The 21,552-nt window shown below is 34.9% G+C and overlaps 1 protein-coding gene across 5 annotated transcripts in view; it reads left to right on the top strand.

The window, feature by feature from the left end:
- PIBF1 (progesterone immunomodulatory binding factor 1) overlaps positions 1–21,552 on the top strand; it is a 146,971-nt gene that overhangs the window by 5,482 nt on the left and 119,937 nt on the right. For all 5 annotated transcript variants that reach the window (XR_001595447.2, XM_016133400.2, XM_016133396.2 and 2 more), the window contains exons 3-6: positions 1,906–2,006; positions 4,530–4,728; positions 7,037–7,156; positions 18,652–18,785. Coding sequence is in view for 4 of the 5 variants with exons in the window: in XM_016133400.2 (XP_015988886.1) it covers positions 1,906–2,006; positions 4,530–4,728; positions 7,037–7,156; positions 18,652–18,785 (554 nt within the window). In the remaining variant the exon portion in view is untranslated. The remainder of the gene's footprint in view (positions 1–1,905; positions 2,007–4,529; positions 4,729–7,036; positions 7,157–18,651; positions 18,786–21,552) is intronic.

Below are 21,552 nucleotides of genomic sequence, written 5' to 3'. Positions count from 1 at the left end.
TTAGATAAGGAGTTAGCAAACTTTTTTTGTGAAGGGCCAAAGAGTAAATATTTTATATTTTCCAGGCCACATAAGGTTTATCACATATTTTTCCTTTTTTTTTTTTTTTTTAACTTTATACATTTAAAACCCATTCTTAGCTTGTGGGCTATACAGAAACAGGACATAGACCAGATTTGTGCCATCACCATTGTTTATTGAACCCTTACATTAAAATATGCAGTCAGAGAAGCCATCGGCAGATTTTGGGCAATTAAAGTTACATTTCCTGATTTTTGCATTCAAAATATCATTAAAGTAGTAAACTACGAGCAGATAAGATAGAAACAGTAGACAGTTACTAGGCTATTTCCTTATGTATGATGCCTGCGTTTTTGGCTTCATTAACTGGAGCCATTGGTTGAGAAATCAAAGGCTGGGAGTAAACTGATCTGGGAAGTAAAATATAAGTTTTGTTGTGAACATGTTAAACTTTAAATTCCTGTTAATTCTAAATGGAATTGAAAATTGGAATTTAGGAGACAGTCCATGGCTAGATGTGTGGGGGTGGGTGTACATGTGGGTGTGTGTTCATTGAGTTAGGGGGAAAACCGAAGAGGAATATTATGAAAGCCAAAAGAGGAGGAAGCAGTCAGTTCTGTCAAATTATGCTGTCAAGTAGGTAAATATGCAGAAATAACTATTGGACTCGGCACTGTGGAGGTGATTTATAACTGACAAGAATAGTTTTACTGGAATAATATGGGACAAAAACCACATTGAAGTTTTGCTCCAATGGTGAGCAGAGAAATGGTACTACAGCCAAGGGAGCGTGTGGTCAAGGGAGTGTCGTTTGTTGCTTATTTTAGTGGGAGACAGAACATGTTTAGTTAAAGGTAGGAATGATCCAGTAGAGAGGGGGGATTTGATGAGGCAAGATATTAAGGATTGGCTGTGAAATTAATTGATTTTAAATAGTAACAAGAATTGCCTGGGTTTACAGAGAATAAAGAATTATCTAAATAGACTAAGAGCGAAATCCAAGTTCATAGAGCCTTAAGAGAGCACAGCATATTTAGGGAATAGCAAGCTCTTCTTTTAGCTGAAACAGTTTTTTCCTTTTAAGTTAGTAGCAAATGAAATGGTTGGCAAGGGTCCGTTAAAGAAAAACTACTATATTATGCCACGAAGTTTGGAAATTTATTATGAAGACAGGATCCACTGGAGGATTTAGAACTCAGAAAATTAATTTTTGATAGCATTTTTTAAAAGTAAAATAAGGGAAGATTGGTTTGCAGGTTTACAAACCAGTGAGAAAACTGTTATAAAAATCCAGTTATTAAAGCTTTATAATAATAAAGGTCTGCCTGAAGACTGGTCAATGGGTATTAAAAGGATGCTACAGTTTTGAGAGCTATTTATGAAGTAAACTGAACAAAACAAAATGGTGTTTGATCAGACTAAGCAGTGAGAGAGAACTAGACATATCAAACATGACTCAGATTTTTTTGTTTTGGAGACTAAGGTAATGCCAGGAATAAAAGATTAGGTAAAGTTGATGACTGGTTTCATTTTGGATGTTTTATAATAGTCAATTGAAGATGTAGTCAGATATATGGATCTAAAGCACAAATGTAGGGTCTGGCCTAGAAATAATTACCTAGGTGAAACACAAGCATAAAATCCCAGTTGCCAGTGGGCTTCTCAGTGAGAGTGGATTAAGGAGAAAAAAATGGTTTTAATGATGGCCTGGCAAAAAAAAAAAAGCATTTATGAGGCAGCAGTTTCAAGCCATAGTTTAAAAACCATTTTATAAATGGACTTCGCAAAAAAACCTCTATCCATTTTTAGACTATTTCTTTTAAGAGCTTTTTAATAATAAATTTGAAAATTGGCCAGATAATTTACCTTTTTCTTTTTATTAAGATTGAAGAATTGGAGGAGAAACTTAATGATGCACTCCACCAGAAACAACTTCTGACATTGAGATTAGACAACCAATTGACTTTTCAGCAAAAGGATGCCAGGTAAGTTTTTAAAAAGAACAATACCGATTTAGCAGTTAAAAGTAATGCTGTTATTATTCATGCATGTGATTATAAGCTAAAATAGAGAAATTTTAGTATCCGTGCTGCAAAGCGAGCATTAAAGTAGAGAGATTTTCAACCAAAGATGATAACAATTTTTACATCCAGGCTAGCAAAAAAAATAGGTTAGTTGGTATAGTACACAATTAAAAAGTCAAAATTCAGCATTTATTTAGCAAACATTGCTGATGTAAATGAAGCATAAACAACAATGGGGGCTCCTAATAAACTGACCACCACTTAACTGCTGTCTAGGTTAACCTTTCTTCATTTGCTCTAAAAAACATAGTAATAGACTGTCATGGCCCATTGCATTCTCCTGGCATAAAGTGCCTTCTCCAGCTCGGTCGTGTGCTTATCAAAAGTCCATCGTGCTTACTCTCGAATATACCTATGCCAGTTGTACTTATTATACTTATATAAATTAATTAAAATTATATAAACAAATATGAGTATAAGAAAGATACATCATTTTTATGAAAACTAATGAATTCTTTGGAAAGATTCAATAAAAAGGAGTGACTAAAAATCATCAAATTAAGTATAAGCGAGACAGATTTAGAGATTAGGGGCAAAAATTAAACAAATTTATAAAAAGTATCCTCTCACATTTCTTTTCAAGTGTGTTTTAAGGTCTGCCATTGTAAAGAAATTGAAATTATGAACAATGATTTGCACACACACACAGAGTACCTCCATATTTAAAAATATCTGGACCCCATGTAAAAATTTGGCAAGTGAATGTTTCTGTGTTTTAGAGATGAATGTACAAAGCAGATATCTTTTTCCTTTATAAGATCATACTATTTGATATTTTAAAAAATTGGCCAAATTATTAGCCACTGTCACATTAGATAAATGGCTCTCATACTTTAGCATGCATCAGAACGACATGGAAGTCTTATTAGAAAAGATTGTTGGGTCCCCCCTCTGGTTTGATTTGTGTTGGGGTTCTGAGAATTTGCATTTCTGCCAGGTTTGCAAGTGATGTTGATGCTGTTATTGGTTCGAGGATAACACTTTGAAAACCACTGCATTCAATAATAGGGCTGCTATTCTCATGCTTGAGACATTTATCTCAGTGAATGATGCTGAGAGGGCAGTTAGGCTATTGCGATAATCCTCTTGATAGCTGATAGGGGTAAAAAAGTAGTTGGATTCTGAATATATTGAGGGTAAAACCGACAGGATGCCCTAACGGATTAGATGTGGGGTTTAAAAGAAAAAAAGAGCCAAAGAGTGTGCCAACATCTTTGACCTGAATAAATGAAAGGTTGGAATTGCTAAGTGAAAGGGTGGAATCACTAAGTCAACTAAGTGAAAAATCACGGTGGAATTGGTTTGGGAGTGAATAGCAGTTTATTTTGGACACGTTAAATTAGAGTTGTCTGATTAGAAATCCATGTGGAGGTATAGGAAAAGGCTGGTCCAGAGATATAAATCTAGGAGTTATTTGAATATAGACAGCATTTAAGTCATGAGACTGGATAAATTCCCTAAGGCATTGAATATAGACAGAAGAGAAGATGAGGTACTCCAGCATTAAGACAAACTAGAAAGGAAGACTGAGAAAAATGGAGAGTATGCTGTCTTGGAAGCCAAGCAAATAAAGTGTATAAGGAAGGAGAGATCAGTTGTGACAAGTATAATTTGGTTACAGATGAAAAGAACTGAGAATTAACCATTAGCTATATAGATGTCATTGGTGACCTTGAGATTTCAGTGAGGAGAGTAGGAGTGAAAACCTGACTAGCATAGGTTTAAGAGGAAAAACGTTGGAGACGATGAGTATAGACAACTTTTGATAAGTTTTGCTCCGGGGACAAGCAAAGAGGTTAGAGAAATGGGGTCAAAAGCTGCATTATTGTTTGTTCATTTGTTTTAAGATAGGAGAAATAATGGCGTGTTTGATGTTGGTGGGAGTAATACAGTAGGGAGGAGGAGAATCAGGTGTTCCCTTCCAGCTCAAAATCATTGGGTAGGCAACTGACATTAACAATGTCTATTATGACATGTATTCTTTGAGAGTGATATACAGTTTACTGTTTTCATTACCTCATTGTTCGAATGAATACCTTATGGTGGTTCACTGTTGCCATCTGAAAGGGTTATACCTTGTAGTACCTGGATAAAGAGAAATGGAAATTATTTTAATGAGTAGGGTCCAAAACAGATGTATAAGACTTAAACCTTAGGCAGAAAAAAATGTATTATATAATTTGAACTTTCGAAATTATTTTTTAAGAATATTCTCTATTTAATAATTTATGTGGCTGCACATTTAGTAATGATTATAGAATTGTCATTTTATGTTTAACTGGTTAAGTAAATAAGCAGTTAGCTAAAGTCAATATACCATTTGAGCTTTTCATTTTCTAGTTTCATGTTACTATAAAAAGATGACTCTGAGAAAATTAAGTCTTGAGAATTTTTTTAAGCTTACCACAAATTCTCTTCTAACAGGAAATATCAAGAACTAATGAAACAAGAAATGGAAACTATTTTATTGAGACAGAAACAACTAGAAGAAACAAATCTTCAGCTAAGAGAGAAAGCTGGAGATATTCGTCGAAATCTGCGTGACTTTGAGTTGACAGAAGAACAATATATGAAACTAAAAGGTTTTCCCGAAGATCAGCTTTCAATTCCTGAATTTGTGTCTGTAAGTGTCTTGTATCACTTTTTTAAAAAACTGCATAGGTTGTCAGACTAACATTTGCCATTTATGTCGTTATAGCCATAACTTCTGAAGTACCCAATAATTTTATGACCCTGATCTGAAGATGGTGGATGGTGTTCAGATCACCAAATTTTAAAGGGTCCTGACCACTGATCTCCAAAGTCAAGGAATAAATAGAGCTCCAAAGTTAATGGCTGCGTAGACTATAGAAATAAATTATTTTATTATAAACTGATGGTTTGTAACATTCTTAATATGAAAAATTATAGAGATAAACAATAGATAGAGGGTCGCCAGGGGTTAGGGATAGTAGAGGAGAGGGGAGTTCGTGTGATTACAAATCGGTCGAATGAGGGAGGTCTGTGTGGGTCCAGTTCAGGATCTCCACTGTAGTGTTGGTTACACATATCTACACATAGGATTGACCTTTGGTGTCAGCATCCCTTTATACTCTAAAAATTCCTGTGGTCCCCAGAGAGCCTTTGTTTCTATGGGCTATATCTATTAATATTTACCATATTAGAAATTAAAACAGAGACATTTTTAAAACACAAGAATACTTAAGCACATGTTCCATTAGCCCTTCAGGATGATCTCATCACATGTCATGTAGCCACTGGGAAACAAGAGTAAGAGAATGAGAGCAAAACAGGTGAGAGCAAAACAGGCAAAAAATCTTAGTATTACTAGGGAAATAGTTTTGATCTTATGAATTCCCTGAAAAGGTCTCAGAGTGGTGGGGTGAGGAGCGAAGGGTCCCCAGAACACTCTTTGAGAACTGCTGGTTGATGATATATAGATGTCAAAAAAGCAACAACAACAAAAGATGATATGTAGATATTATTTCGTCTTTAGAGACTTGAATTTTTCATCAGTGAGAGGGTTCATGATAATAATAGCGCCTTTCAATTTAGGTGATTATGAAGATTAACTGTGATTATGTTTGTTAAATGCGTAGCTCAGTCCTTAGGACATAGTAAACATAATAAATATTACCTATCATTTTGCTGGAGTGGTGATCGCTACTCTTAGTTCTCACATGGATAAGGTTTCCAGATTAATGACTTCCTACAAAACAGAGTGTTATTTTTTTTGTCCAGCTTTTTATTTAAACAAATATTTTCCTACCCAACATGTGCTGTCCAAAACAAATTAAATATCTTAAGTGCTGTCCTTGAGGCTTTATCCTTAGCAGGTATCAAGTATCCCATTATTTCAGTTACACATAGTTTTGCTCTCTGCCTTGTTAGTGTTCCTTGCTATACATACCCTTTGTTTTCACAGGCAGTATTGTCCTAAATGAGTTATTTATACGCAAATGTATTATGTTGAGACCAACCTTAGCACTTGCCTCTCAACAAATATGGTACTTTTGTAATACAACAATATGTTTAGGTGTTTCAAACTTTATACCCATGTAATAAGTAGTCCCTAATTACCCTATTTTACTCATGGCTTCTTGGTTTTATAGGAACCTGTCAGTTGTAACACTTTACTAGGTTAATGCAGGCAAATTCCCTAAAGAGAATTATGAGTAGGAACGAGAGGTCTGAACTGAATGGAATTAGTGATATGAAAGATGCCTCCTGATTCATCCGACTGTCTCTTCCAGTGCAGTGGTAGCAGTAAGTAGAGCTTCAGCAAGAGCCTAGGATGTAAGCTTATAAAAGCAGACAGAAATTCCTGGCCTCATGCTAGTGGAGCAACACAGACAATAAATTGAAAGGAAAATATGTAGAACATCATAAATGCTGCGGAGAAAAGTATAAGAGTCAAACAAGGACTGCTGCCACATGGGGATGCTATTTGAAATCAGGTTGAGGGAATCGGGGAGGGCTTGATAGGGTGACATTTGATCACGGACCTGAGAAGAGTGAAAACTTTTCTATCAAAGGAAACAGTAACAGCAACTCTTGAACATTTGATGTGTTTAGGAAATAACAAGCATATAATGTCGAGTGAGCACTAGTGGGAGATGAGGAGGAAGTAGTAAATGGAATATCGATAGAAGAGAGGAAAGAAAGACTGGCAAGGGTGGGGAGTTATAGATAATCTGAGCCTTGAGAGAACCGAATTGGAACATTAAGACTTAAAGTATCAGGTCAATTAACGACTGTCTTGTCTTAGTTTTATACAAAAAAACCCTTTATTTTACAGGCATATAATCTGAAACTTCTTAACACTTTTAATACCTTTATTCCTTTTATTACCGATAATGGAGAGTCCTATAAATTAGCAAATTTCTATTGTAATTTGGGTTTTAAAACTGCTTATTTAATATTTTTTAAAGATTCGGTTCTACGAACTAGTGGATCCATTAAGAAAGGAAATCTATGAACTACAAGTTAAAAAGAATAACCTAGCAGAAGAATTAAGTGAAAACAAAAGCCAACTGAAACAACTGACAGAGGTTTGTATGATTTTGATCACTTGTAGCAAGAGGAGCCAAGTTTTTCTATAAGGAAATCCTCAAGATTTGTGATAGAAATGTAAAAGTTCATGTTAGAAAAATAGGACTAGGGGATGCTGACTGCTGTGAGTCTTCATAAGTGGTGGGGAGGAGGTTAAATTGGAAAGTCATCTTAAAGATTGACAAAATAAATCCATGATATTGACCTGTAATCCACAATTGAACATTTTGTTGTTGGAACTCTTTCTGTTCTCAGTTCATACAGATTAGCCTTGTTTGTTATATGAAAGGAGTTAGTCTCCACTCATCAGTCACTTTGCCTAAACATCAGATACAGTTAGCTCTCCTAATACTTGTTCAGAGCATATGCCCTGATACTAGCATCAGCCCCAGTAATGTGCATGGTGCTACCCTGGGTGCTGGAGCAGTGAACACAAGAAATAGTGTCTGCCCTTCTAGAGTTCAAATTTTAATATAGTTAGAATCTTGGATGATCTCTTGACACTCTCATTTTCTGTGTGACTTTGAACAACTCATTTAATGTTTCCTGTTCTGTCAAATGGAAAAAATAATGTTTGTCCATTCATTTCATTGAATTGTCCATGTTTCTGTTTCAAAGTAAAAATGTGATTTTTAGCAGAGTTGCATGTAAATATTAATTTCAAGTCCTATTTCAAGCTTTTACAAAGCAGCTATTGTTCTGATATAAATAATTATAATTTCATTTATATTTCAGTGCTATAATTTGCTGCATTATTAGTGCTGGACAGAATCTACCTGTGTCATTAATATAGAGCCAATATTACAGGCAAAATAAAGACTTAGCTTCCTTCCTCTCATAGGAGTGAGGAAGCCCTCGGGAGCAATGCCGGACAGGCAGGTGTGCCAATATGAACACTACTACGGGGTTCTATTATTATGGGTGTTTTTCCTTCTGCTCGCCTGCCACATCATGCAGGTAAATTGCACATTTAGAAAGATAGCTTTTAATTTTTTAAAAACTTGCATCTATAGTCAGAATAATAAAGGACAAAGTCACAAGGCCTCAGTTTGGCTACTAACTAATCTTGCAGCCTTGGGCAAATCATTTAATCTCTGTTGTTTCTATAAAATGCCCAGGATGCTGGTGGTGATGGCAGTATAAGGTTTACTGGGGACAAGACAGGAAGTTTTCAGACTTGGTTCTGCAATACCTTTTAGTGCTTCAGCATCCCTCAAGGACTTCTTATTTTTGAGGAGGGCTGAAGGAGTTTGCTATCCTTGTTTATATCAGATTACCTCTTTCTTAATCACTTTTAACATTTAGGGATTCTAACAGTGGTTTCTCTTGCAAAAGAATTCCTTGGGCCAAAAAAAAAGAAAAAAGAAAGAAAGAAAATTTAAAATCCAGAATTATATTAGTATGTGATATATTTTTATTTTGTGATAAACCAAGTCTCTCTACTCTCGAGGGACTGGCATTGTATCCCAAATGTTCCTTTGTTTCAACTTTGCTAACACTTTTTAGTGTTTTATTGATAGAAAAGCTAATTAACAGATAGGGTTCCCAAGTGTTTTTAACGCACAGATAACGCTCGAACTTAGAAACAGTTTTGTTTGTGAAACTCTTATTAGTCAGTGTTCCCAGAGAAACAACCAACAGGATACTATATATATAAATATATATAGAGAGAGAGAGAAAGTGAGAGAGAGAGAGAGAGACAGAGAGACAGTTTTATTTTAAGGAATTGGCTGACGTGGTTATGGAGGCTTGACAAGTGCAGAATCTGATGGGGTAGGTTGGCAGGCTGTTAATTCAGGGAAGAGTTATAGTTTAAATCTAAAAATAGTTTGCCGACAGCATTCTTTCTTGCTTAGGGGAGGTCAGCCTTTATTCTAGTAAGGCCTTCAGCTGATTGAATGAGGCCCACCACATTATGGAAAGTAATCTCAGAGTGCACTGATTTAAATGTTAATGTCATCTTAAAAAAAAAAAAAACCTCAGAGAAACATCCAAAATAATGTTTGACTAAATATTGAGGGACTATGGCCTAGCCAAGTTAACATATAAAATTAACCATCACAGACTCCTTCCATGTGCACGTTTGTTTCTTAAAAGTGTATCACTTCTTAGCTGAAATACAATCTTCTGTCGTAAACCATTTCCTAAATTTAATAACAATATAAACAGAATTGAATCACAATTAGAAAAAAAAGAATTAAGCAATCTCTGTATCTACTTAATAAAAGATCTTAGAAATTCAGAGACTATGATTGACACAATAGAATTATAAACCACCCATAAAGTTTGGTTCTTGTCCTCTGTCAAGGACCTAGTGCAGGTCAACTCACCCAACATTGAGAAAAAATTAAACTAAATATTTTATCTTTCATAAGAGTTTATTTGAGCCAAACTGATGATATATACCAAGAAGCAAGATCTCTAATGCTCTATAAACTGAATATTTTTAAATAAAAAGCCAAACAGGCAAAGAATTTTTATGTAAGGATATAGTAAATAGTAAATATTAATATTTAATATTAAAAGATTGCTGGCTAGGTTAACAGATTGGTTAGTTCCAATATGCAAATGAGGGAGGCAAAAACTACAAAGAAGGAAAGAAAGTCCATATGTGTCCACTGAGCAGATGTTCCCGCAGCAGGTGCTCCAGTATGTTTAGGGCTCCGAGTTGCTGTTGCCGAGTTCAGCAACAGCTTTAGCAATTTAACAGCAACTCTGGGAACTGAGGCAGAAGATGTGATAGGCTACACTTTCTTAATAGCCTCTCGACTCTATTTTAAAGGACTCTTAGCAGTGTTTATTCCATTTTACTTTCTCGGTTATCACAACTCCGTAGTGGTTTACTAAGGGAAACTAAGATATTTCTTAGCTATGTCTCTTGAGTTTTGAGACTGGGGATTAGGAAAATAAAACTTTCCACCAAGAATTTTCAGTATTGACTTTGTCTTTTTCAAAATGGGCTTAATTTTTTTTCTTTCACCACATGGTGGCAGCATGTAGCCATCTATTTCTTCATCCAGTTTTGGGCTACTCAGAAAATCTTGGCATTTTTGACCTAGAGGCCAGAGTATTACATTGAGTTACCATATTTTCGTTTATAGCCCTTATTTCATATCAACTACTTTAAACCAATCAACTACTATTTTTTCCTAATATAATGCAGTAGATCTATAACTGGGAGAGAGAATTATAAAAACCAAAACTTTTCTAGCATGACATGTAATAATCTTCATATCACAGGTATCACAATTATTGCATTGATTTCATAATAACACCCTATAAAAACATTCCAAGATATTAAAGCCCCACAGTTACACAGTTAATTCTGCTTTTGTTCATATAATCTGCTAGTTGATGGCAAATCTGCTAGTTCATGGCAAATAGGTTGAACTGTTTTATAATTTAACAATGTAATTTTTGACCTTTGAAAAAGAAGTCACTCTTCCTGAAATGCCAATTTTAGTGAATTTGTGGGATGCTCTACTATTTTTGCCCACATCTTTAGTTTTTTTGAGATAATATCTAGATGCTAACACTGAAAAATAGGTTTCATCTTTCAAGTTTAGAGTTTGTTTATAAGTGTCAGTAACATGGTCTACTGCATATTTTGAGCTGTGTTATGTACACGAGCTTAGGTATGCTACTTAGTGTTTTCATAGTGCTATTTATTCCCTGTTTATGAAATTTCTTTACAGCAGGTCAGAATTTTGGTCCATACTTTGTTGCTAAGCAATGTGCAGCTGTTTTGCTATTTCAGAGTTTTTTCAGCATGTTTCTTTCATTTCAAAGAAAGAAATGTTAACAATACTATATAGGGCATTAATGAGTCTGCACTTAATAAAGCTGTTAAGTTTCATGAGGAAATGGTGAAATCTTTTTCTCTTATGAGAACTAGCAACTAAGAAGCAAAAAGTGTTCAAGATAACTTCCTTGTTTAGAAACATAGTTATATTTATTGAGAAACGTCCTGCAATATTACCTTGAGTCTTGAGTCTCATTTTTAGTCATATGTGAGTAATCTAGTTAATTTCATTTGTATGAAAATGAGGTATTTTGTTAATGATACATATTATTCATGTTTTTATATTTCAGGGAATATTAACTTGTTTTCTGAAGTTTCTTTTTTATCTTCTCCAACTTGTGAGAATTCTGAGGAGTGAATTCTTACTTTCCCAAACCATTTCTTTGCATTTACTAAACTGCAAACCAATGTAAACTAATTACGATTTGAACCAACCGTTGACCCCAAACTAACCAAGGTAACTGTCACTATATCCCATTTCTAATTTCCTTAGCTGCTCTGTCTCCCCACAGGCAGGAGATCACTTCATTTATTAAAGATTTATTTTGACACATAGGTTGCCACTCTCTTCTCAGTTTACATGGTGTGAGAAACAAAAGATTTAAACGATACTTAGAAATTATATCTAAAGTAAATGCCTTTCAGTTTACACAGCTGCTGTTTGAAATGAGCCTATTTGATTTCATCTTTGAGTAATGTTTTTTACATTTTGTAAAAAATATTAAGATTTGATGTTATTTTGTCAAATGATTTTTTAAATGTGTATTTGAGGAATAATTGTAGTAATTGTCTTAAAGGAGAGAAGTCCCAAATTAATTGTGATTTATACATGTGCCAAAGTTGAGCCCATAAAATTTACAGCTAAAGTTCTTTTAACACTCTCATCAACACATAATAATATTAATTTCTAATTTATGGTTTTATGGTTTCCACAGAATAGATTTCTCAGGAAATAGGAACTTAAAATTAAGAAAAGAATGAACTATATATGAACTCAAAAGCCTAGATTCTAGCTCTAGCTCTGCCAGCTCTAGAATCCTGGACAAATCATTTAACCCCTCTAAGCCTTAATGATGTGTCTCTAAAACAAGAAAAAGCAATAGATTATCTCCAGGATATCTTTTATCTATGAAATTCTATAAATCCAAAACACTTAACTGCTGATGTGTAGAAGCAATAGGCTTGGGAGGGAAAGGCATCTCATTATGAATATGAAAGGTCTATGAAGCTGATAACGTTACCAAAACACTATATGATGTAAAGTTTTGACTTTTTTTTTTTAAATGTCAAACAGTTGAGAAATATATTGAGTAAAAAAAGTGAGTGTCTGTTCACTGCCGCCTTCTGTCCTGCTCCCTCTCCCCTTGGATGTGTCTCTGACACCCCCCTCCAGCCTCCCTACACAACTCTCCCTGTTAACATTTCCTGGTTTGAAGCCTCTTGTTTTCCTGTTTAAAAATGTTTCCGTAACATATAGAAGATATTTTAATTTACTTTTCATAAATAAACACCTGGTTAACTACCACCCAGATCAAGAAATGGAAGCTCCTTTTATGCTCTTTCTCAAAATCTTCGAGAAAACTTTGCATATATGTCGCATAGGTATCATTGTTTCAGATGAGGTATTTTGTTTATAGGTTTATAATAATCATTAATTTCAATCGGAAAAGTGTTAATTTATTAAATACCTATCAGTTTTTAAAGTCACTTTTCCTTTGTCTTGAGCTAGTATTTTAACATTAGTTCATTCTGTAAACATTCTCAGTGCATCTACTAAAGGTTACTGGGTGTCCAGAGCTAAGGAGATCCAGGTTTTCAAGGACCTGTGAGTCGAAGGTGAGTGCGGGGAAAAGTGAGGTTGGCATTGTCAAGGAGGAACAGCTTAAGGTTCATAGATTGAAAAATGAACCTAGATGTGTAGAGAATTTCTTGAATAATTTTGTTCTCTGAATCCAGTTTGGCTGCCTTGTGCAATGATTCTCTGCAGTAAACGGACTTTTCATTTATTCAGTCATTCAGATTTCCATTTACATCTGCATAACTACAGAAAATATGAGGTATGTAGGCTAGTAACACCTAAGAAAATTGCAGTAAGATGGTAATGAAACCCCATATTCATCTTAACATGTTTCCAATGGAAAATGTTTTGAGTGTTTATTTGTATATTGTTCAGTTTATTACCTTTCACTTTATTAAATGTTTTTTGTTGTATTAAACCATGTATGTTTCAGCTTAACAATAAAAATATGAATTTTTTTGTGAACAGTTAGGCTCCCAAATTTAAGTAAGATACCCATAAAAAAAAAAAAAAGATGAGACAAGAAAACATGTAATTACAATACCAGGTTTACTATTTTTAGCCTCTTATTTTTTGGTGTGACTAAGTTAGGAGATAAAAATGATGACATTAATTCTGGCAGTCAAAATCAGTTCCATTCTAGATATATAAAAAACTGACAACGGTTGAAATCCTCTCTTAGACCTAGAGTGTCCTCATTTTTCCTGTGTAATTTTTAAAATTATTATTATTAAAGGAAATTGAGATTTGCTGTTAAGCCATTTACTATTATATAGTAACTTTTTGTTAGAAAAGGCTGGTGACTAGGAATTTTGTGAGTCCCTTTATGTTTGAAAGTTTGTTTGTTTGTTTGTTTGTTTTACTTCTTTTGTTTTAGTCTATTTAATGTCCTCTTTTGCTCCTTCCAACAAACATTGATTGTAAACTATAAAATAAACAGAGTACTAGGTACTAAGATTATAGAAAACCTCTTTAAAATTTTTCTTCTGATGTGGGAGGCAAGTAGCGGCTGCTTACCGCACATAGGGTATGTTTTCTGACAAATGTAAGAACCAGTACTGTGGAAAAATATAAGAAGGACTTCTGAGTCAGATTTGGGGCCTGGAGTCTTCCCGCGTAAGTTGATGTTGAGTTTAAGACAGAGAAGAATGCATAGGACTAATATAAAAATAGACTTGTCTACTCTCTTTAGCCTTAACCTCAAAGTTCTACACAGTCATTGAGAAGATGCTATTTTTCCTATTTTCCATTGTTATGCTTTAATCTGTTTTAGTTGCTAATAGTAAGTGAAGTAGATTTTTTTTTTTCAAAATATGAAAGTAATCATTTTATTTAAGGGGAAATTTTTCAGGTGAAAAGTGTTGGTAGAATACATACCTTCATCTACTGAACTTCAGTTTATACTTGGTCTTATGGTGTTTATATTTAAAGAAAATTTATATACCTGTATATAAACACATATGTAATATGTGTATGTGTGCGTTCATATCTCCTGTGGAATTGCTCTCCGATCTAGGAGTTTATACTTCATATAGTAATTGTCTTAAAGGAGAGGAGTCTAAAATTAATTATGATTTATATATGTGCCATAGTTGAACGCCCAAAATTTGCAACTGAAGTTCTTTTAATGGCCTGAGGAAAGGTGAGGGTTATGTGCTAGCTCGGGCTGTGAAGCTTCCAGAGCTAGCAGAGACGGACCAGGGCCAAGTGCTGATGTTCTCTTAGATCTTTACAGTTTCAGATCTTGGCACTTGTGCACTCACAAAACCCCATTTCTTTGGGCATTGATGCCCCCTAGATACCCCACCTTAGAACCTTCCTCATTTTCAGACAACTGGGACGTTCTTCTTTCTTAAGTGGAACCCTTGCTGTAGATTTAGTCATCCTTTTCACCTTAGCACCTGGCCTTGGTTACTTCTGTGGTTCGCCCACAGCTGTGGCCTTGCATTTTATTCATCTTCTCATTTTTAGTGATCGTGTCTTATCTACTTGAGAACTTGGTCTCATAGTCACATTCTGCTCCTTGTCACCCAGACTGATTCACTTGTGAAGCTACAGTTCAGGCTGATCGCTGAACATATTACTTCCTGTATTTCCATGTGTCTTAATCATCTGCTTCCAACTTATATTTAACAGCATTTCCCATCCATATATTTGTTTACCAATCTCTAAATTTATTTTCTCTCTTTATCATGGTATCAGTCTTAAACCTTTCTCTTGCCAGTGTTCTCTAATTCTTCCCCAGCTGTTTTTTCCTGAAACCCTGCCTGACAAAATCTCACTCATTTGTCCAGCTGAGCACCACTGGATAAAATCCCATAGGCAGGAACAAGCACTATAAGTTTATTGTTAGCAATCTCAAATGGACCCACGCAGTTGTGCTAGACTTCATTTTTTTCAAGTCCTCTCATTTTTCACAGAGGTTATTTTAGGCATTCGTCATTCTGTTCACATCTCTAGCTTTCCACTTTCTTTCCCACTATCAGCAGATGACTTGTATTCCATTTCACAGAAAGTGGAAATCCTCAGATGAAACTCCCATAATTTCCTACCACCAGTCCTACAAACACATTTACATCCACATTCGTTTTGGTCTGTTTGTTTGTTATTGTTTATAGTAGGAAGAAGTTCACTTTCCAGGAGTGGAAAAAACATATGCCTTTAGAAATCAAGTGGTTAATATAAATATGTGAAGCAATAGGACCAGGAGTGGTTCTGCGGCTTGTAACAAGGACTTCAAACGTCCTTGATATCTAAGGACATCAAACTTAAGTTTTTAATATAGGCATACCTCGTTTTATTACACTTTGCTTTGTGCCTCACAGATTTTGCATATTTTATAAATTGAGGTTTGTGGCAATCCTGCATTGAACAAATCTATCAGCTCCATTTTTCCAACAACATTTGCTTACTTCACGTCTCTGTGTCACATTTTGGTAATTCTCACAATATTTCAAGCTTTTTCATTATGATATTTGTTACGGTGATCTGTGACCACTTATCTTTGATGTTCCAAGACTATTATAATTGTTTTAGGGTACCACAAACCACACCCATGTAAAACAGTGAACTTACCTGACAGATGTGTGTGTTTTGACTGCTCCACCAGCTGGCCTTTCCCCCCCTCACTCTTCCTCTCCTTGGGCCTCCCTGTTTTCTGAAATGCAACAATATTGAAATTAAGCCAGTTACCCACCCTGCAATGGCCTCCAAGTGTTAAAGTGAAAGGAAGAATCGTGTATCTCCCACTTTAAATCAAATGCTAGAAATGATTAAACTTAGGAACATATGTCATAAGCTGAGAAAGCTAGGTCGAAAGCTGTCTCTTTAGCCAAATAGTTAACCAGGTTGTAAGTGCAAAGGAGAAGTTATTAAAAAAAAATTAAAAGTGCCACTCCAGTGAGCACACAAATGGTAATAAAGCAAAACAGCCTTATTAGTGACAGGGATCTAGTTTTAGTGATCTGGGTGGAAGATCACACTAGCTACAACGTTCCCTTAAGCCAAAGCCTAATCCAGAGCAAGGCCCTAACTGCCTTTAATTCTGTGAAAGCTGAGAAAGGTGACAAGCTGCAGAAGAAAAAGTTTGAAGCTGGCGGTGGTTGGTTTGTGAGATAGAAGGAAAGATCCCATCTCTCTAACATAAGTGCAAGGTGATATACAGCAAGTGTTGCTATAGAAGCTGCAGCAAGTTATCCAGAATATCTACCTAAGATAGTTAGTGAAGGTGACTACACTAAACAACAGGTTTTCAGTGTACACAAAACAGCCTTATATTGGATGAAGATGCCATCTAGGACTTTCATAGCTAGAAGTCAATGCCTGGCTTAAAAGCTTCACAGGACAGTCTGATTCTCTTGTTAAGGAGCTAATGCAGCTGGTGACTTTTAAGTTGAAGCCAGTGCTCCTTTACCATCCTGAAAATCCTAGGGCCCTTAAGAATTATGCTATATCTACTCTACATGTGCTCTGTAAATGGAACAACAAAGACTGAATGACAGCATATCTGTTTATAACATGGTTTACTGAATATTATGCCATTGTTTAGACCTGCTGCTCAGAAAAAAAAGATTCCTTGCAATATATTTCTGCTCATTGTCCATGCGCTTGATCAACCAAGAGCTCAGATGGAGATGTGCAATGGGAACAATGTTGTTTTCATTCCTGCTAACACAATATCCATTCTGCAGCCCGTGGATCAATGAGAAATTTTGATTTTCAAGTCTTATTATTTAAGAAATGTATTTCTTAAGGCTATGGCTAATATAGATAGTGATTCCTCTGATAAAGCCGAGCAACGTAAATTGAGAACTTGGAAAGGATTCACCATACTTGATGCCATTGAGAATATTTGTGATTCATGGGAAGAGATCAAAATAACAGCATTGACAGGAGTTTGGAAGAAGTTAATTCCGACCCTCATGAATGACAGCAGTGAAAGTAGCAAGAGAAATAGAATTAGAAGTGGAGCCTAAAGATATGACTGAATTGCTGTAATCTCATGATAAAACTTGAAAACTTAAATGAATGAGGAGTTGCTTCTTGTGGGTGAGCATGGAAAGTGGTTTCTTAAGATGATGATGGAGTACCCTCCTCTGTAATCCTGTAATAAATACCATAGTAACAATCTGTTCTCATGGAGAACATCAGTGTGGAAGAGGTACATAATACTATACTAAAGTAAAACACATTAAATATAGTTTTCTCATCTAGCCCTTTGATAGAAATTTGGGGGCCAACATTTCAAAGTTGTGTTAAATAGTTTAAAAAGGACAAAAACAGTTTCTTACTCATCTTGGTATCTACAATGCCTATCCCAGAACCAGTCACATAAAAATAATTCGCTCAGTATTTGTGGAATGAATGTGACCACACTTAGCTGGTCAGTGACTTGAGAAGGAATGACCTGGGACAGGTTATATTCGACATGACAGTTTCTGGGGTGGAGTTGACAGTTGCTTGCAAGATCTGGTAAGTTGAAAGAAAAATAAGTAGGAACTCCCATCTTTGTGTCATATTTTTCCTCCCTATTTATGATTCATTTATTTCTTAATTTGTTCAAAAACATTTCTGTCCTTCTTACTGTATACCAAGTAATGTGTAAAGTGACGGAGATCCAGTGGTGAATAAGACAGATGTTTACACTCTGGTGAGGTATATAGAAAATTAATTTGATGGCATGGCGAGATTCGTACTCTGAAGGAGACAAATAATCAGATACTATGTAGCTTATTCAGACAGTAAGAACAGGTTAGAGAAAGCTTGGTGTAGAGAACTTCAGATCATCATTGATGTGGGAAGGTGAAGTGTGAACATGAGAAATGGTGAGAAATGAGGCTCATAATAAGCAGGCCCAGATTGTGATTTCAAGGTTTTCACTTCTGCTCCTCTCCCATAGCTCTCCCATTCCTTTCTACTGGTCTGGTGAGTAGAGGGAACATCAGGGTAGAAATATGTTCCAAGTATCACAATTTTTTTTTTTTTTTTTTTTGCTGAATATCACCACTGACACTGTATAATTAATGACTTCACTAACTATTCCATTAAACACATTTGATATTCAAGTGGTTCTTTGTCTCTATGAAACTCTTCAAGAACAGGGGATGTTGAAAAACATCATTTGACATTGGTAGTCATTTTATGTACTATTCTAGTAACTAAGACATGGTTGTACTATTTTTTTTTCTATGAAAAACAGAGCTCAGATTTTAAATAACTTTAAAAAAGTACTCTGTGAATTTACAATTACCTTTGAGTAGAGAAAAATTACTAAGTAGAAAAGTTGAGGATTTTTTTTTTTAATTACAAGGATATTCACAGCTTAACAGAACCCAATACAGAATTTGGTCAGATATGTTTAGTTTGATGTGTTTTATTATTGTTTGGCTTTATAGACTTATGAGGAAGATCGAAGAAACTACTCTGAGCTTCAAATTAGATGTCAACGTTTGGCCTTAGAATTAGCAGACACAAAACAGTTAATTCAGCAAGGTGACTACCGGCAGGAGAACTATGATAAAGTCAAGAGGTAAGTGGTTAAGATGGCTACAGTAGTTTTTCTTATTTTTAGTATGCATCAAAGTCACCTGAATTTTTCATCAACATTGTTAATTCTGCTTTGTACAGAAGTGTGCCACTTAACAACCAGGGTACATTCTGAGAAATGTATCATTGGGCAGTTTCATCTTTGTGCGAACATCAGAGAGTGCAAACCTCAATGGTATAGCCTAGCGCTGTAATTATGTGCACTGCACTTTCATACAGCTGTCAGTGCTGTAGGTTTGTTTATACCAGCATTCCCACAAACATGTATGTGTTTCACTAGTATGTATGGCTTCGATGTCACTGGACAATAGGAATTTTGTAGCTCCATTATAATCTTATGGGACTCTCATCATATATGTGGTCTGTCATTGACCAAAACGTCTTTATGTGGCATATAGACTATACCTTACTCTTTTTCTGTCTCCATGTCTGGAGTTTCGACTTTTCTAGAATGTCATATAGTTGGAATCGAACAGTTTAGAGTCTTTTCAGACAGGCCTCTTTCAATTAGTAATATATATTTAAGTTTCCTCCTATCTTTTCATGGCTTGATAGCTTATTTCTTTTCAGCACTGAATAATATTCCATTATCTAGACTTTCCAGTTTGTTTATCCATACACCTACGCAGGGATGTCTTGGTTGCTTTCCCGTTTTGGCAGTTATGAATGAGGCTCCTATAAATATCCATGCACCAGTTTTTGTGTGAACATAAATTTTCAACACCTTTCAATAAATACCAAGGAGCACGATCATACAGTAGGAGTATGTTTAGTTTTGTAAGAAACTGCGAAACTGTCCCAAAATAGCTTGTACCATTTTTCATTTTCATCAACAATGAACGAGAATTCCTTTTGCTCTACGCACATGCCAGTATTTGGTGTTGTCAGTATTCTGGCTTTGAGCCATTCTATCAGATGCTTAGGAGGAACTCATTGTTATTTTAATTTGCATTTCTCTGATTACATAATAGTTGGAGCATCTTTTCATGTCTTCTCTGGGGTGAGGTATCTGTTAAGATTTTTGGTTCATTTTTTAATTGGGTTGTTTGTTTTCTTACTGTTGAGTTTAAAGAGTTCTTTGTATGTTTTGGATCACAGTCTTTTATCAGATATGTCTTTGGCAAATATTTTCTTCCAGTCTTTGGCTTATCTTTTTATTTTCCTGACATATACTTTATTCTTCATTACATAGAAGTATAGAGTTTGGGCACTTTGTTGGGTTTAAATTGTATTTTTATATCAGTTGTTTTTTATTTTATTTACAAGTTGCTACTGTCTTTTAAAAGGTAATATCTTAGAAGATGGGGACCCAGTAAAATCCCATGTATATATGTATGTTTTAAATTTTACTTAAAGGTTATTTTTATTTTATAAAATCAGTTTAAATACCTGGTAGTTTTATCTGAAGTTTTTTCAGCTATTCCTTTCTGACAGAAGGCACACACACTTTCAAAAACAGTTGCTGCTTAGTAACTATTGCAAATAACTGTCCTTTTACAGGAATATGCTTTTGTGTTATTTGTGCATTAATGAACCACTCCATAGCTGTATGTGCCTAGGTAAATCTCTGATCCATTCTACGCCGAAGTTTTGTCATCTGAGATGGCGCTAACTCAAGTAACTGCATGACATAAAGTAAGAAAATCAAAGAAAAATTTATGAAGATCTTTATAAATTTGCACAGAGTAAGAAACATCACCCTAATTATTTACTGCTATATCTGCCTGCAACTACAATAATTCTTGAAATATACTAGTCACTCAGTGAATATTTTTTTAATGAATGAGCACTGTAAATTGTATAATACAATAAGTAAATCTGCAAGGATTTGGGGATATAACTTTTGTGCTCCTACTCCCAGCATGACTGAGATGCAGTATTTATTATTATGTCAATACATAATAATTATCGGAGCTTGAAATCAATGCACTCTTAAATAAAACTATCAAAAGACTCATTTTCAAAATGAAGTAGATTATGATGGGAAAATGATACTTTGAGTTGATGTTTTGATGTCTTCTCTACCACTATAAATGTGTAGTAATAATATATAAATTATGAAAAGAGAAAACGGAAAAGCATAATCATCAGAATAATGCAGAGTGGCATGACTTAAAGTTAAATGAATTAAGTTGAGTCATGACTTGATAATTGGTTGAAGCCAGGTGATAAGAGCATGGGGGTTCATTATAGTGTGTGTGTGTGTGTTTGTGTGTGTGTGTGTGTGTAACTGTGTGTGTGTGTGGGGGGGGGGTATTTTCTATAATGAAAAACAAGGAAAGAAAAAAATGTAGCCCTGACCAAAAATGTAAACATCTTCATGTGCTATAAATGGAACAGAGAAACAAATAAGAAACAGGAGCTCAAACTGTAAATCCTTTGGTTCACTCAATAGAAAGAACGGGTCTAAAGAAAAAATGTTCTGGTCACAAACATATAAAATAAATTGGGAAGGAAAATCACTTTTCTGTTCTTCATAAGTTCTCACACATATGCAAAAGGAAACAGGTATGGATGTTAACTACTAGAAAGAATACAAATGCTTTTCAACAGCAGAATAGAAAATAAATTGTGATCTATTTCTATAGTGTAATTCTCTGTAGCAGTTAAAATCATTAAGATAGTTCTGAATGTATATGGATAGGTCAAATACATAATACTAAATTTTAAAAAGCAAATGCATGAGCCTTTTTTTTTTTTTTTTTTTTTAAGCAGCTTCTTTCTGGCATAATATAAGGTTCTCGGGTTTA

This window comes from Rousettus aegyptiacus, unplaced genomic scaffold, assembly GCF_014176215.1.
Source record: "Rousettus aegyptiacus isolate mRouAeg1 unplaced genomic scaffold, mRouAeg1.p scaffold_m13_p_11, whole genome shotgun sequence".
NCBI lineage: Eukaryota > Metazoa > Chordata > Mammalia > Chiroptera > Pteropodidae > Rousettus > Rousettus aegyptiacus.
The sequence above is the reverse complement of the archived record's forward strand: the minus strand, read 5'-3'. Positions and strand labels throughout refer to the sequence as shown.